Consider the following 13,998-nt stretch of genomic DNA (forward strand, 5'->3'; position numbering starts at 1 on the left):
GAAGCAGTGCCGCCGAGCACAGCCCCGGCCACTCCTGCCGTCCCCCTCGCTGCACCAAATTCAAGGACTTGGGGAAGGAAAGATGAGAGGCCCCAAACCTCCTCCATGATTGCGGGATTGATTAAGTATACTGATGAAGACAGCAAGGTTAATACGCGTGCCAGTGAATTATAACACTGTCAGCCTGGTAGCCAGGAGATTTTTCACGGTCCCATCAGCTGGCATCCCGCACAGATTTTCAGGGTGACGTCTTCCCCTCCCGACCTCCCCGCCAGGAAAAGCGAGAGGAAAAGCCTTGGTTTTACTGACTTTTTAACTAAATCCGAGGGAGAGACTTTTTATCCAGAGAAAGCGAATGCAAACCGTTAGAGATAAATAAATGGAAGAGCTGCCCGAGTCTGGTTGGCTCACAGGGAAGAAATTTGTCTCACTTTAGAAAAAAGGACCTGAAGGTATGGGGGCCGTTGACTCATTCATTGTACTGTTATCTGCCAGGGAGGTTGTGACATCAGAGCAATTAAGACAAACTTTAGTCTATAAGTTCATGCCTGCAACCTCTATACTTCAAAAGAAGACAAACGATCCCTCCAAGGAAGGAAACAAAAGTCTTTTCCAGGCTGCTTCCAGAGTAACATTTAGGATTTGCAGTGGTTCAGGAAGAATTTTTCAACAAATTGAGGTATTTTTTTAAGGCTGCCAGTATATAATAAACTACCAGAGTTTTGTTTTGGTTTGTTTTTTTTTAGCAAAAGTTTATTTCTAATGCAAAAACAAAAGCCCCAACCTCCTCCCCCACCCAAGTCACACACCCCAACTCTGCCTGTCACGGTCCTCCTCTCTTCTGTGGTTCGTTTGTTTTTTTATTTTTTAATAAGCATCCTGTCACAAGGACTGATTAAATCTGTGTCGGTCTGTTGTGGAAACACACAGCGAAATTGCAGGAGTAACAGATACACAGCGGAGACGTTGCCATCGTTCTTCTTCCCTTTACGGTAACAGCAAACCTGGGAGCCTTTGCTTGACCCAGCTGCCCCCATCGTGCAGCGACTCCAACGTGAGAAAATAAGCGACCAAGGCAGAGCTGAGAAAGGCAAGATGCTTCCAAGCAAGCCACGAACTGCTGTGATAACAAGTAAAACCCTGCAGCCCGTTCCCTGGCCACGAGGGCCAGTGACACAGCACGGCGTGGGCCCCTGCGCGCAGGGTCTCTTGCCCCATGAGCTCGTGGGATGCTGTGTGAGCCTGTGACGTCCTTTAGAGGGACAACACCTCTGCCATGGCCCTCAGCTTCCTCGCGTGGCACGGGCAGAACCTCCCACCCTCTGTGCCGCTGCCGTTGGCAAACTCTTGTTGCTCTCCCTCCGCATCCAGAGGCCAACAGCCCGCCTGGGCCGTGCACGGCTCTGGGCTGCCAGCTCCAGCTGGTGTCCACCCAGCAGCATCCCTGCTCCCTGTTTAGGAGAGCGCCGTGCTCTTTCACCTCACCTCTTTCCACCTCGGTAAAAACCGCTCTGCATTTCGGGAGGAGCCCGCAGTGCCTGCGCACGGATGCTCTGCGCACACCAGCGCCTTGTGCCGTCTCTCCTGCTTGGTCCTCCCAGCAAAGCCCAGCCGCCGGGAGCAGAGAGGCTCTGCCCCTCATTTCATGGCGCGATGCTCATCTACCTGCCACGCTTTTACTCCGGAAGGGCAACCCCTCACCTCCTCGCAGGATGGGCATGTCCAGACGCTTCTTGTTTGTTTGTTCGCTTTCATTTTACACGTAAAACAAGCATTTTGTGGATGTCTGCGCTCAAAGCCAGCCACCAACTCCCTACCAAATCCTCTGAACACTCAGCGTGTCATTCGTACAAGAGCAAAAGACTAACAGTTAAAAAATACTCTGGAGCCAGGAAATATACAATACATTCAGTAACAAAAAAATACAGATATAAAATACTTGCTTTAAGGCTGTGTACAGTTTAACTGAAGATAATCTGAGGACATTAAATTGCTCAGCATCAAAAGAAATGTGGGAAGAAAATTCCTTAATGTGGTGGTGAGGGAAAGGCAGCACCAACTACCCTGAAAGATTTCGTTGATGCTTCTAGAAAATACTTTTTTAGTAAAATACGATCCAGAGAGACCGAGAGTCCGAAGCGCGGGGCTGGTGCTGCTGGTCCAGGACGAGCTGCCGTCTCGCGCGCCGCTGCGGGGCCGGTCCAGCTCACTGCGGTCCTTGGGTCGATCGCCGCTCCTCAAGCATCCTGCACACCCACATGGACACGACTTCTGCGTTCCCATCGTTGTACTGCACGATGAACGGGTGGCCCTGGAGAGCGGGATAGGCAGAGTTAGCCAAGACAAACACAACCCTTGCAGTGAAAACCCAAAAAGGTGCGGTTTTTTTTTCCTTTTTCTTTTTTTTTTTTTAAAAATACATTGGAACATCCTGTGGTTAGAGTCATAAAAACGCAATAAACCAGTGATTCAAACCAGTGAACTTTCTCTTGGATCCGTATTATCCACGTACATTGTTTATATAGAGAAGGGAGGGCTGGGGCCTTAGCCTAGCACTCCTTGGAAATACTGATGTATTTTTTTTAATGTTCGATTAACTTACTGTGTTTTGAACCAGCTCCTTTCTAGGATGGCCTGCCAGGCTGCTCGACTTCTACATGGTGTTTTGGTAAAACGATATTCTGCCAAAGCCACTAAGTCTGCTTGCAAAGCTCTGTGATCTGTTAATTTTGAAGTTTCTCTCTTTAACAGCCCCCTTGCGCGCCGCTTTCGCAGGCATTAACCTAACGCTCTCCCATGTCGAAAGGAAAGCGGAAGGGCAGGCTGCGTGCACAACCCGAACTCCTTCATTTGTGGGGCAGAGACTGAACGGTGCCACTGGGCACGTGGAAACCCGCAGCTGTACGAGCTCCACATTCACTTACTTTTGTGTCCTTGACTTCGATGGGTGGAAACTTTATGCCTCACCCTGTGTACAGGAATCCCTTAAATGGAGAGTTCTTCAAATTACCTAGGAAAATACCAATATCCCTGCAAGTGTTAAATTCCTTGTGTTGCTTGGTCGCCGAGCTCCCTGCCTGTAGGTGCAGCAGGACCAGGTGCCAGGCTCGGCAGCGCTCACCGCGTCCACACGGAGAGGCATTTATTTGTTCATGCACATACGTGCTAGTTACCTGTCATTTGGAGGGATCAGCTGATACAGAAATGAAAATATCACCTAAGTATAACTGGAACAGGCCTTCATGAGAAGCTACTGTTGGAATTAAGTATGATGGAAAGAGAGATAACTATAAAATATTCTCGGTCATGAATTATACGTCTACTGCAGGCACTGGAGGACCGTGTCTTTAGACACCTCGGCAAATCAGAACGGCATCTCAGGATGAAACAAAAATATGGGCTGCAATTTCAGCAGCCAGCTTAGGCAGCTCATGTCTCAATCTGGCCACATTCCTAGAGATGGGAACATGCCATCTTCAGATGAATCTCAAATGAAGTATAAAAATCCACAGGAAACCAAGTACCGCAATTACATAAATGACTGAAAGAAAGCAATCGCCAGGAGAAACCATCGCAGATGATGAAAACCTCTACTCCAAATCACTCAAAAGCAGCTCAGTGTTTGCAACACTAAACTTCAGAGCTCTTGCAAAACAACGCCTGAAAGGAGTCGAAGCAGATCTGCCGGGGAGCCTTTCGGGAGGGTGACGTACATGTGGGAGCTACCGGTGCGCAGCCCGCCGCCAGCCGCAGCGGTGAGCCACGGCAATCGGCCCACGGAGAGCGAGCACGGGTTGGACGTGGGGCCCGGGAAGCCTGGCTGTCGGCTGGGTTAGGATGGCACCGAGCGGAACAAGGAAGCAGCACCGGGCTAAACAGAGCACAATAAATCCTCGCAGCATCAGCTCGGAGCGATAAAACACTCTGCGGGGCCAGGGCCAGCAAACACAGGAGCCACAGGAATAAAATATGCCATTATCTACAAGAATTATGGAGGAAGCGTGAGGTGCTGTTGCTTCAACTCTTTGGGATGGCTGGAATCTCAGGTAGAACTTTTTAGGGAGAAGTCTGAGATGTGGAGAGCTCTTCTTCAGATCTTACTGGGACCAGCTCAGCTGCTTTCCCAGTTAACCTTGTAGAGGAAAGACAGAAGAAACGCTCTGGTGGAGTGACTTAGTTGAGCAAGAGGTCCACCGCCAGGAGAACATGACACACAGACTCTGCCATGAAGCGTTACAAACATCCCAAGTGCTTTATTTCACCACATTGGCTTCAGGTGCCGTGAAAGCTGCCAAACAGCCCTGGGCCCGAGTTCCTCCGTGGCGCGGGCCCCAGCCAGCCACGGCCCCAGGACCTGGCAGAACAGCAGCTTTCCCTCTCCGTGCAGGCAGCTGTGGGACGCTGCCTGCACCTCCACAGGCTTTTGGGAAGGGCAACGCAAGGAAGGGGCAATGCAAGAGCCATGGCGACCCGAGCCTGTGCACATGGAGCAGAGCCTGGCCCAAACCTTTCCTCAATCTCAGCAACTTTCCGGCATCCAACATCTCAGCTTGAAAAGGGTCCTGATCCAGAGGCAGGAAAGACGATGCCGCTCTGCTGCCTGGATTAAGGGAGGTGCCGATAAGCTCTGCCACCTTGTATTTAAAGTTCACAGGAGGAAACCACCACAGAGCAATCTCCATGCCAGTAGGGTCCCCAGACGGGCAGCTACAGGTCCCTGCAGCCAGCCCACCGAGCTGGCATGTTACTTAGCCTTTATTTCCTCTCCCATTGCAATTTCTGCTATACTCTCCTGGTGGGGAAAAACTGCAAATGTGGCTCCTTCACCATGAAGATGGAGGAACACCACAGTAAGAGGCAAGACAGAGATAACGGACACGTAAAGGCGAACTCATCAATAGCTGTCGGGAGCCAGTTCTCATTTCCATTCATCTCAAAGGACTCATTCCCACAATTAAACTCATGAGAGTTGAAGCGATACAGCCCACAGACTTGAGACAACAGGTATATTAAGAGCAAAGGTGTATAAAGAGCAAAGGATGTTGTTAAAAAAGGTGAGGGAAAGACCCCGAAAGCCAGGAAAAAAGGAGAGGTAAGACTGCCTGTGGGGCTAACAAAGAGCTGTGAGGCGGTAGCAGACACAGCTACACCAGTCAGGACATTTAGTGGCTTAATCTCTCAGCGGTGAAACAGACCTTACTTTGGAACTGCTTAAATGAAACTTTTTCCCATCCATTCATCAGAGTGGAAGAGACCACACAGCTTTATGCCGTGGACCACGCTGCAAGCATGGCCGGGCCTCGGTGGAAAGAAGATAATTTAATTCCAACAACCATATCCCAGTCACCTCCCAACAAACCTCACTGCTGATCATCAGTGAGTATATGAATAATTTCAACAGCCGCTGGCATAACCGCGGGAGCAAAACCCATGATGCAGAGAGGTCTGTTACGACCTGCGAGCGCAAGGACTACATGGCAGCAGAGCACGGTGGTGGTGACTGGGTGTGCAGGACGCACCAGGACGGGTCATACCCCCGTGTTTCCTCTCCGGCGTTCATTCACTGCCCTGCAATGTCTATCGCAGCAACCCTCGGTATTTCAGTCCGGGCAGGGGGAAGCTGCGCTCCTGGGTTTCCTCTCCTTTACCAGCCTGACCTGGTTGGTCACTCCTTGGATTTCTTTAATTAGCGGGTGCACACAATACCCAGCCTTTGGGAACACCTTACCTTCGCACTGCAGGCTCTCACCCGATGGCTGCCCTGCCTTTTCCCCCAAGGAAAGCTTCAGCCTGCTCAGTCTATAACTCCAATTCGAAACGGGGCGGGGGGAAACCACGCCAAAAGTCTACAGAATCTAAAAGACAACGCAGTGACTAGGGTGAAGCCACAACAGAAACGGCACAGTTGCAGCCTGAAGAAAGCTCATGAGTTTTCCTACGTACAACTCCTTTTGTGTGAAAGCCACACGTGTGGATGAGCCCGTCCCACGGAACACGACCGCTGAGATGCCAAAGTCCGCAGATGCGAGATCACACCACTCCTGCAAACTGGAGGCCGCAGCGCGACTCTCATGCCACTACAGGTTTCCAAAGCAAGGTCGGTTCAAAGAACTTGCTTTCCCTTCTCAGATTTGTCAGCGCTTCCCACCAGGCTCAGGCTGCAAGCCCTTAATTTTATCTCCAGGCCTTTGAAATTGTGGGCAGCTGCTACCTGCCATTGCAATCGACCTTTCCGAGTTTGCTCTTTGTAACTGCTACAGGAATAGATGTTTTCCCCCAATATTCAATTTTTTGAAGTAAATTGCTTCTTTTCAGCCATTCTTAGCTGTAGACAGCAACTTTAAATTTGTCAGAGCACCCTGAATTTCCCATCCAGGCAGACGCTGTGTGCTCACACTCAGTCGCTGCTTGGAAAATGGTCCACCAAGAACGAAGAACATATTCAGAGGTACCAGAGTCCATTCCAGAGCTCTGAGGACAGCGGCAGACAGTTCAATCCTACCAAGAGGAGATGGATGCTCTTAAAATGATGCACTTAAGTACACAGATGCTTGTGGCACTGAGCTTATGGACAATGTATTTTTCCTTCTAACACCTGGCTACTAAAAATCTTTAGCTTTGGTCTGGAATGTCTAACACCAGGAACGACACCAAAGAAAGATAGCACCCTCTTTTTTTTTTTTATCTCCTACTCCGAACACCCCATGTATGTTTGGGTTTCACTGTTTTACTAAACAAATTCAATCTGAAATATTCCTGGTTTTACCTGGTTCCTACCTATGAAAACAACTCAGGAGAGGGCACAACTGGGAACCCAGAGGCAGGGTCCTGGAGTTTCTCCCCAGGCTGCCACATACTTTCCAACACGACCTTCACAAAGCTGCTTAATCTCCCTCAGCCTCACGGTTAAAAAGGGAATAAATGATTCCGTTCTCTCACGGGAGTGCTGTGAGAATCAGTGCAGGCGTGTTTTGCCCAGCACTTCAGTGGTTTTGGGTGCAAAAGGTGCAAGAATAACGTAAATACTTACTATAAGCAAGATAGCCTAGAAGGAGCTGTTTCGCCTCTTAAACAAAACAACAGTCAAGGACAATAGTGAGAACCAGGGAAAAACAATCAAGAGCCCACAGACAAGGAAGAGCAGATGCATTGGGGCAATTAAAAAACGGCTATTAAAGCCAGTCCGCTTCTCCCATGAATCTCCTTTACGATGGAGAGACTCCCCGCAGAGGAAGACATCTCACACCCAGTATATCCTTGCATTTAAGCTACTCACAACATGCAAAGGGAAATTGCAGGCTATGCAAGGCTGAAACGCCAGCTAGCCATGCTGTTCACCCTATTGGCTTTGTTTTGTGAGGTTATTCCACTGAAGCCTGGGGTTTTACACCCTCACTTTTCTCCCTAGGAATAAGTTTAACTTGAAACTCCTTAGAATTTTTTTCTTCTTCTTCTTTAGAAACTCTTTAGATTTCCCATGTTTTTAGACTATACTGCTCTAGGGAGGATTTTTCTCAGGCTGAAGGGATGTTTTTACTAGAAGGTGTTTTTCAGAATCTGGTGGTTGCTTTTTTTGTTCTGGTTTGTATTTTGGGGGTTTTGTTTGTTTGTTTTTGAATAGGGAATGGGAGAGCAAAGATCTCCACCAAAGCTAAGACTACAGTGTCAGTGGGACCTGTCTTTCTTTGCACATCTTGGTGGACAGCCCATGGCATGTTCAGGTCGGGTACCGAGAGCCAGGAGGTCACAGGTGGCCCAAGGATGTACAATGTCCATGGATGGCCTGCGCTGAAGTCTACACCAAAACCACTTTGCTGCTTCTAATACCTGACCTCACTAGATCATCCCTCACTCAGCAGCATCTCGCCTGCTGCAGTCACGCCTGCAACTGCAATAAAAAAATACATCAGAGCAATACAGAATTGTGGATAACGCGTAAGTCCATCAAACTTGCCCTTGGCTTGCTTACACCAACATCTGAAGTGAAAATGCAGGACAAACTACGTAAGAGGGACTTGTAGTTGCCTTAGCATCCAGAAACGTCTCATGCAAAACACTGAAGATTTCATCTAAAGTCTCCAACCACTGCGTTTGCACCAGCAGCAGTCTCCTCTGCTCTTAGCAACTGCTTCACAAGGTCACCCTGACGGGTTCTCTGCATTTTGCCACTATTCAGCACCTGGTCCCTCATTCCCCCCTTTTCAGGCATCCAGAGTACTGCAACCATTAACGCCTGCGGTCCAAACCACGCACACCTCAGAAACCTGTGCCTTACACTGGAGATGTCTTTGGAAGGGAGAGTGGAGAGGACAGGCAGGGAGGCTGGACAGGGAAGGAAGGAAGGAAGGAAGGAGGAAGGGAAAAGAACAAAAAACAGGTAAAAATCAAAACTGCTAAAGGAAAAACGCAGCTGCACCCTCCAGGTCTAGGGCATGCCCAAGCTGCAGGGCTGGGATAAACTGTCACCTCAAGAAAGAATAAAAAAAAGCCAACGAGTCACAACAGCTTGGACCCTATTAAGAAATGCTGGTCACTGAGTGTCTCAGCCACAATTAAAATCCCAGTCCTGACTTCAACAGCGAGCAATATGTTCTAAAGCAAACACAAGCAACCTGCTGTACTTAAATATTCCCATATAGATTTATTTTGCTTTGCAAGGTAACACTGGAGAAAGCTAAACGTGTGGAAGCTTGAAATGCATTTTCCGTTGCCGCGGCTGGTTTCTCCCTCTCTGCTTGGTGTGGCGTGCATACCTTTTTTTTGCAGCAGCCATCCATCCTTTTTTTTTTTGACGTGGGGAAGCTCGCTGGCTTCCAGCCCGGAGCAAGGTGCCCCCAGCCCTGCACTCAGATGCCGCTGGGCAGTCGGGGCGCTGAGCTGTACCCGGGTCTCCCGCTCCAAATGCACACCAATATCAGCAGAGAGCACAGCTTTTTTTTAACACTGACACCTACGTCCGCTCTAAATTAGCAAATAAGAGACTGATGTTAAACCTTCCTTAGTAAAATCACTATAATGGAGACTGTTCATGCCCTACCAGTGATGTTCCAGCCAACATCTGAGTCTCAGTAACGTGCGAGAGCTCACCGCAACACTGACAGGCGTCACTGGGGAGGGAAGCACGCCCCCAAGGAAAGAGATGCTCCTGAGAAGAGCCCAAAGGTATCGCAGGACATCCCCATGACAGAGCTGATCCCATCCCCACGCGCTTCATGTTTGCTTAGACTTGTACACGTGCTCATCACAAAGCAGGAACCGCCTCCTCGCCAATTCTTAAATACTCAGCCTTAAAAATATGCGGCAATCAGTACATCCAGCAGACCCAAGCAGCAGAAAACACATCGAGAAGGCAACACCAAACCACTGCCCATGCCTGCCTTACCCCTTTCCACGGCTCCGCAGGACACATGGCCAATTCTGCAGGCAACGGGAACCATCCGCCGACCAGCGCGCAGCAGCTTGGAGCCGAAAAGGTCAGGCAGGACGGGGCCAGGGACAGCCCCAGAGTGAGTGTCAGCCAGCCTAATTTTGTGTGTCAACTCCGAAAATTAGATAAACAATGACAAACCAGGCTTTTTAAATGAACTTGTCTGATCTCGTTCTCTTGATAAAGGGTACATTTCTCAAGTTGCAGTGTCCCACCAGACAGGTTAACTCTTTCAAAGGGGAGCGCCTCGCAGAGGGTGATGTAAATGATTTAAATATCTGACATGAAATTAAAAGGGCAGTGGCCCCCTGAACACACAGCCTTGGTAATTCGAACTCATTGCTCACAAACCATCAATCATTTAGCCCAGTCAATTAAATTGCCATTATTCAAGGGTAAAAGTTCCGTAATTTTACCTATCCTTAAAATTCAGCAATTTGCTTTCATGGCCTTCTCCTGTGGCCTGAGGAATCTTCGTTTCTGATAATAACCCACCCAGAGCTTATTGCAACAGACTTTACATCGCGTTCCTGGCAGGCCTGCAGACCCACAGGCTTTTTCCAGCACCAGGTGCCCACAAGCAGCTCTGCTCCAGGTCTGCTCGCCGGCATCGCTGGTAGGAGTGAGGGTGAACTGTCCCGCGGAGATGAAAGTCCCCCCTGGGACGCAGCCCTAACACAAGACCCGTGCATCACCCACGGCCTCAAATCTGGGCTGCCTGAATCCTTTCAGCTATTTTGTCTAATAAATACGTAACGGTTTACGCTGCCTCTCACACGCAAGTCCAGGGAAAATCAAAGCTTCACAAGAGTCTATCCCATAAATAGGTTCCTCTGCCGCTGACTATAAAACGCTTGTGTTTGGATAGCACCAAGGAGGTTTAGACCAGCGCTGAGGCTCCTAAACACTGCCAAAGGACAGGCAGACAATAAATAACATCCCTTAAGCAACGCTCCTGTGATTTCAGAGGACTTTCCAGGCACAAAACAAGCGAGTGTTTGTTGTGAGACTGGTTTAAAGGGTCCATGAAATAGGCCTTAGCCAGGATGGTGACAAAGTACTGACCAGAAAATACCGGTCAGTCACCAATTTCCTTGTAAATCTGAAAAAAACTGACAGGGTGGAGTTTCCTGGGGCAGAGGACACGAGGGACACAGGGAGGACATGGACACAAACCTTAATTCCAAATGGTGCTCAATGATACTGCTATTTTTATGATGGTGCATACAGATCCAACACACATCATCATCTCCATATCTTTTGTGAGCGGTGAGAGGTTAACTGAGGAGAGCTGAATGACCTACTCTGAGTTCTCCTGGAGGACATGCCAGGGTCGGTGCTAACTCACTGCACTGCCCTGGTAGGAAGTGTCCAGGGGCACCTGAGCCAGCATGGAGAGCTGCATCGCTGCAGGAGGACATGAAGGTTAAGGCGAAGAAACCTGGGAACACCATCCCACCTACCCTTGATCTGAGACGTGGCTGTGGCCTGAGCAGCAGATTGCACAGGGAGATGAGCAGTGCCCACGCTGCAGCCAAGGGTCTGCGCTTACTGCCAGGATCACGGCCAGGTGCCCCCATGGCACCACCTCGGCACCTTCTACTGCTTTGCTGGCTGCAAAAGCAGCAGCGAGCTCCTGGGGCACTGCCCTCTCTTCCTCTTTTCTCCTCCCTGACAAGAAAAGCCGAGCCCTGACTGTCAATCCTGCATGGCCAAGTCCAGCGCTGGCCATGTCGTCAAGGTGCCATGTGCCACACTGCTCACGAGGTCTGGTGGAGCACTACTGCTGCTCCCATCCTGCGGGCAGGAGAACGGGCAGAGCCAGCATGGTCTACGGCCACAAACACCCGGGGGCTGCCTGTCGACACGCTGAGAGCCCATCATCCCTGCAGCCCGGGGCCAGCTGCAAAGACAGATCTAACGCAAACCCCAGAAGAGGAGGAGGGACGCCATTAGAGGGACCAAGGTCTCATGTTAACGACTACGTGACACCCAAACGTAACCACCCCACCTAGCAAATTAGAAATGACAATAAAAGACCTCACGCTTATACAAGATACATTAGGAAATAAGCAGCATTGCTGTTGGCTGCAACAGTGCCGTCCTTTTAATGTTCTCTTTTACAGGAATCCTCCCAGACCGTGCAGTTAAAGGACTGTGCTCCATTTATTACAAAGAAGCATGGACAAATTATGCATTTAATTTAAAAATTTGAATTCAGCATAACAAAAACCATAATAAAAAGATCCCAACTGTTGCAGACACAGACTATCAAGACGATGGCAGTGCCCTTAGATAGCATTTCAAATACAGTTTATTAGCGTGTGATATGAAAAGGGTATTTTTATTGCATGATATAATGCAATGGGACCTTGGGCACTCTGCAGAAGGACCTTGCACTCAGAAGTGTAATGAACCCATAGTCCAAAAAACATTATACTGTACATTAACCTATCATTAATGGCACATTAGGGCTAGGGGCATTGCACGCTTGCTGGTCAGGGCTCCATCAGGACAGTATGGAGGAAACCACAGTCTTCACAGGCTTAAAACAAATAGAGAAAATAAATATTACTGATGGCTACAGGCTGCTTTAAGGGAAGCTCACTCTCCGCTTAACATGCAATTTTCATGCCATTTTTTAAAGGGGGGAAGCAGGAGACAATGCAGCGGTTTTTATTAGGCAATATTAGAAATGGCACGTCACTGCTTTGCAGCACTGAATGTCCCTGTGGTGCACCAGATGCACCGACACAGAGCTTCTCCTGCACAAAATGTGGCACTCTGAGCACTGGGGCACCTTTTAAAAATAAACTGAAAACTGGAAACCTGCTCCCCTTCCCTGCCATTCCCCAATCCCTGATGCCACTGGTAAGGGTTTCCTGGCAGTAGGAGCTGAGACCTCGGAAGAGCATCCTCTGAGCCAGCTCTGCACAGCCCCATCGCTGCCCGCAGGACACCTGGGACCCGTCTGTTGGCATCTGCACCCATTTCCACCCCACATCACCACGTCCGAGAGCTCCTCGGTGGAACTCCAGCCTGTGTCTGCAGTAACTCAGTGTAAAACGTGACCGAATCACGACACTTCCTATGCTCCTCGATCCGCTGGGATGTCTCACGGCTCCCTCCACTGGAGGTGCTCTCTTTGTTCCCAGGCAGGCTTGATTAGATGGCCACACTGCAAGCGTTAAATCAGAAAAGCCTGGCTGGCGACTCATCCCCAGTTGGCTGAAGGAGCGCAAGCCCTGCAATTCTGGAAAATAAGAACTTGGCTGTAACACAGCCCACCACAGCTATCACCCCAGCCAGTTCTCCCACTGCTACCGATGCGTCTATGCTATTTACAGCTCTTGTAATTAACTGAGGGCACATACTAGAGGGGAAATTCTTGCCCATTCACATGTTTAGCGGGAACACAAGTCGGACCTCCAAAACGACAAATACAAACCTCAGCTCCGGAGCTGTACTATCTTCCCAGGACACCTGGAGACATGAAGTGCTTGAGTAGCCAAAACCACCCCGGACTGACCCTGTGTCCCCCTCTAGTGACCTCAGCGCATGTAAAATTTCATCACTCTACTACTGCCTCCAGTAGCGGAGGATTTTACATCTAGAGCTCCTGCCTCCAAGGACAAGCCAAACTAAATGGTGTTCTAATTATCTGTGCTAGCTATCCACAAGGCCGATTTCTGCTCCCACAGCCAGGAATAGCAGCGAGGAATCCTCAGGCCAATACTCTATCGCCGACTCCCAAAACATTGCTAATTCACAGGCACAGAAGGTGTCAGAGTCCTCCTCCGGGGCTGCTCCGTGCGGCAGGCTTCCCCCTCCATCGTTCGCTTCTAAGGCTCGAGTGGGGTAAAAAAGTCTGAAGGCTTCAGACCATGGCATTGATCCATGGAGACACAGAGTATATACACGGGTGAAAAGAGCTTGCAAGACACTATGTAAGTGTGATCTGGCCCTTGCAGCTCTTGTTTTACTTTTTCAATTTTAGGATGTGTTTTGACCACAGGAGGTAACCCTTTAAAGAAACGGGCAAGTGCCTAAAGTGCTCGAAAGAGCAGTGACTGGGAGGCTCAGCACGCGTGTCTAGAAAGCACGTCCCCAGCGTCCCAAAGCGCCAGCAAGGTCAGACCTTGCTTTGATAGACACTCTCCTCCAGAAATGAAGCCTCCTTGTCTCTTCCATGCAGCACCTGCAGTGATGAGACTGCACATGTCAAATCACAGCAAGTTTAGCCATAGAGTACCAGCTTTTCCTACGTACTTGCATGGCTGTGTTTGATCTGGGACCAAGTGTTTACTGGCCCAGTTCTCTCTCCCAGCTCCTATCCTCAGAATAGCAACTATTCAGGGCAAGGACTGCCTCTCGCTGTGCTTGGTGAGGAACTCAGCATCCCTGAGAGCCTCTTCTCAGCTGGCTGCCAGAGTGAAATCGCCCAGAGCAGGGGCCAAAGACACAGTGCTTCAACAGATCTGCAGGAGCCTGCAAAGCTGCGGGTGGCACAGGCAGGCTGAGGGCACAGGGACTGCCAGAGTCAGATAGACAAAAAGCACCCAGAGGGTAGC

General features: G+C 49.6%; 1 protein-coding gene across 3 annotated transcripts in view; it reads right to left on the reverse strand.

Annotated features, from left to right (window-relative positions):
• Positions 1–743: 743 nt before the first annotated feature.
• MAP2K5 (mitogen-activated protein kinase kinase 5) overlaps positions 744–13,998 on the reverse strand; it is a 142,646-nt gene continuing 129,391 nt past the window's right edge. For all 3 annotated transcript variants that reach the window (XM_074599578.1, XM_074599577.1, XM_074599579.1), the window contains one exon: positions 744–2,311. In XM_074599578.1, coding sequence (XP_074455679.1) covers positions 2,207–2,311 — 105 coding nt within the window. In that variant the 3' untranslated portion in view covers positions 744–2,206. The remainder of the gene's footprint in view (positions 2,312–13,998) is intronic.

The sequence above is a fragment of the Larus michahellis genome, chromosome 9, assembly GCF_964199755.1.
Source record: "Larus michahellis chromosome 9, bLarMic1.1, whole genome shotgun sequence".
In the NCBI taxonomy this organism is placed as follows: domain Eukaryota; kingdom Metazoa; phylum Chordata; class Aves; order Charadriiformes; family Laridae; genus Larus; species Larus michahellis.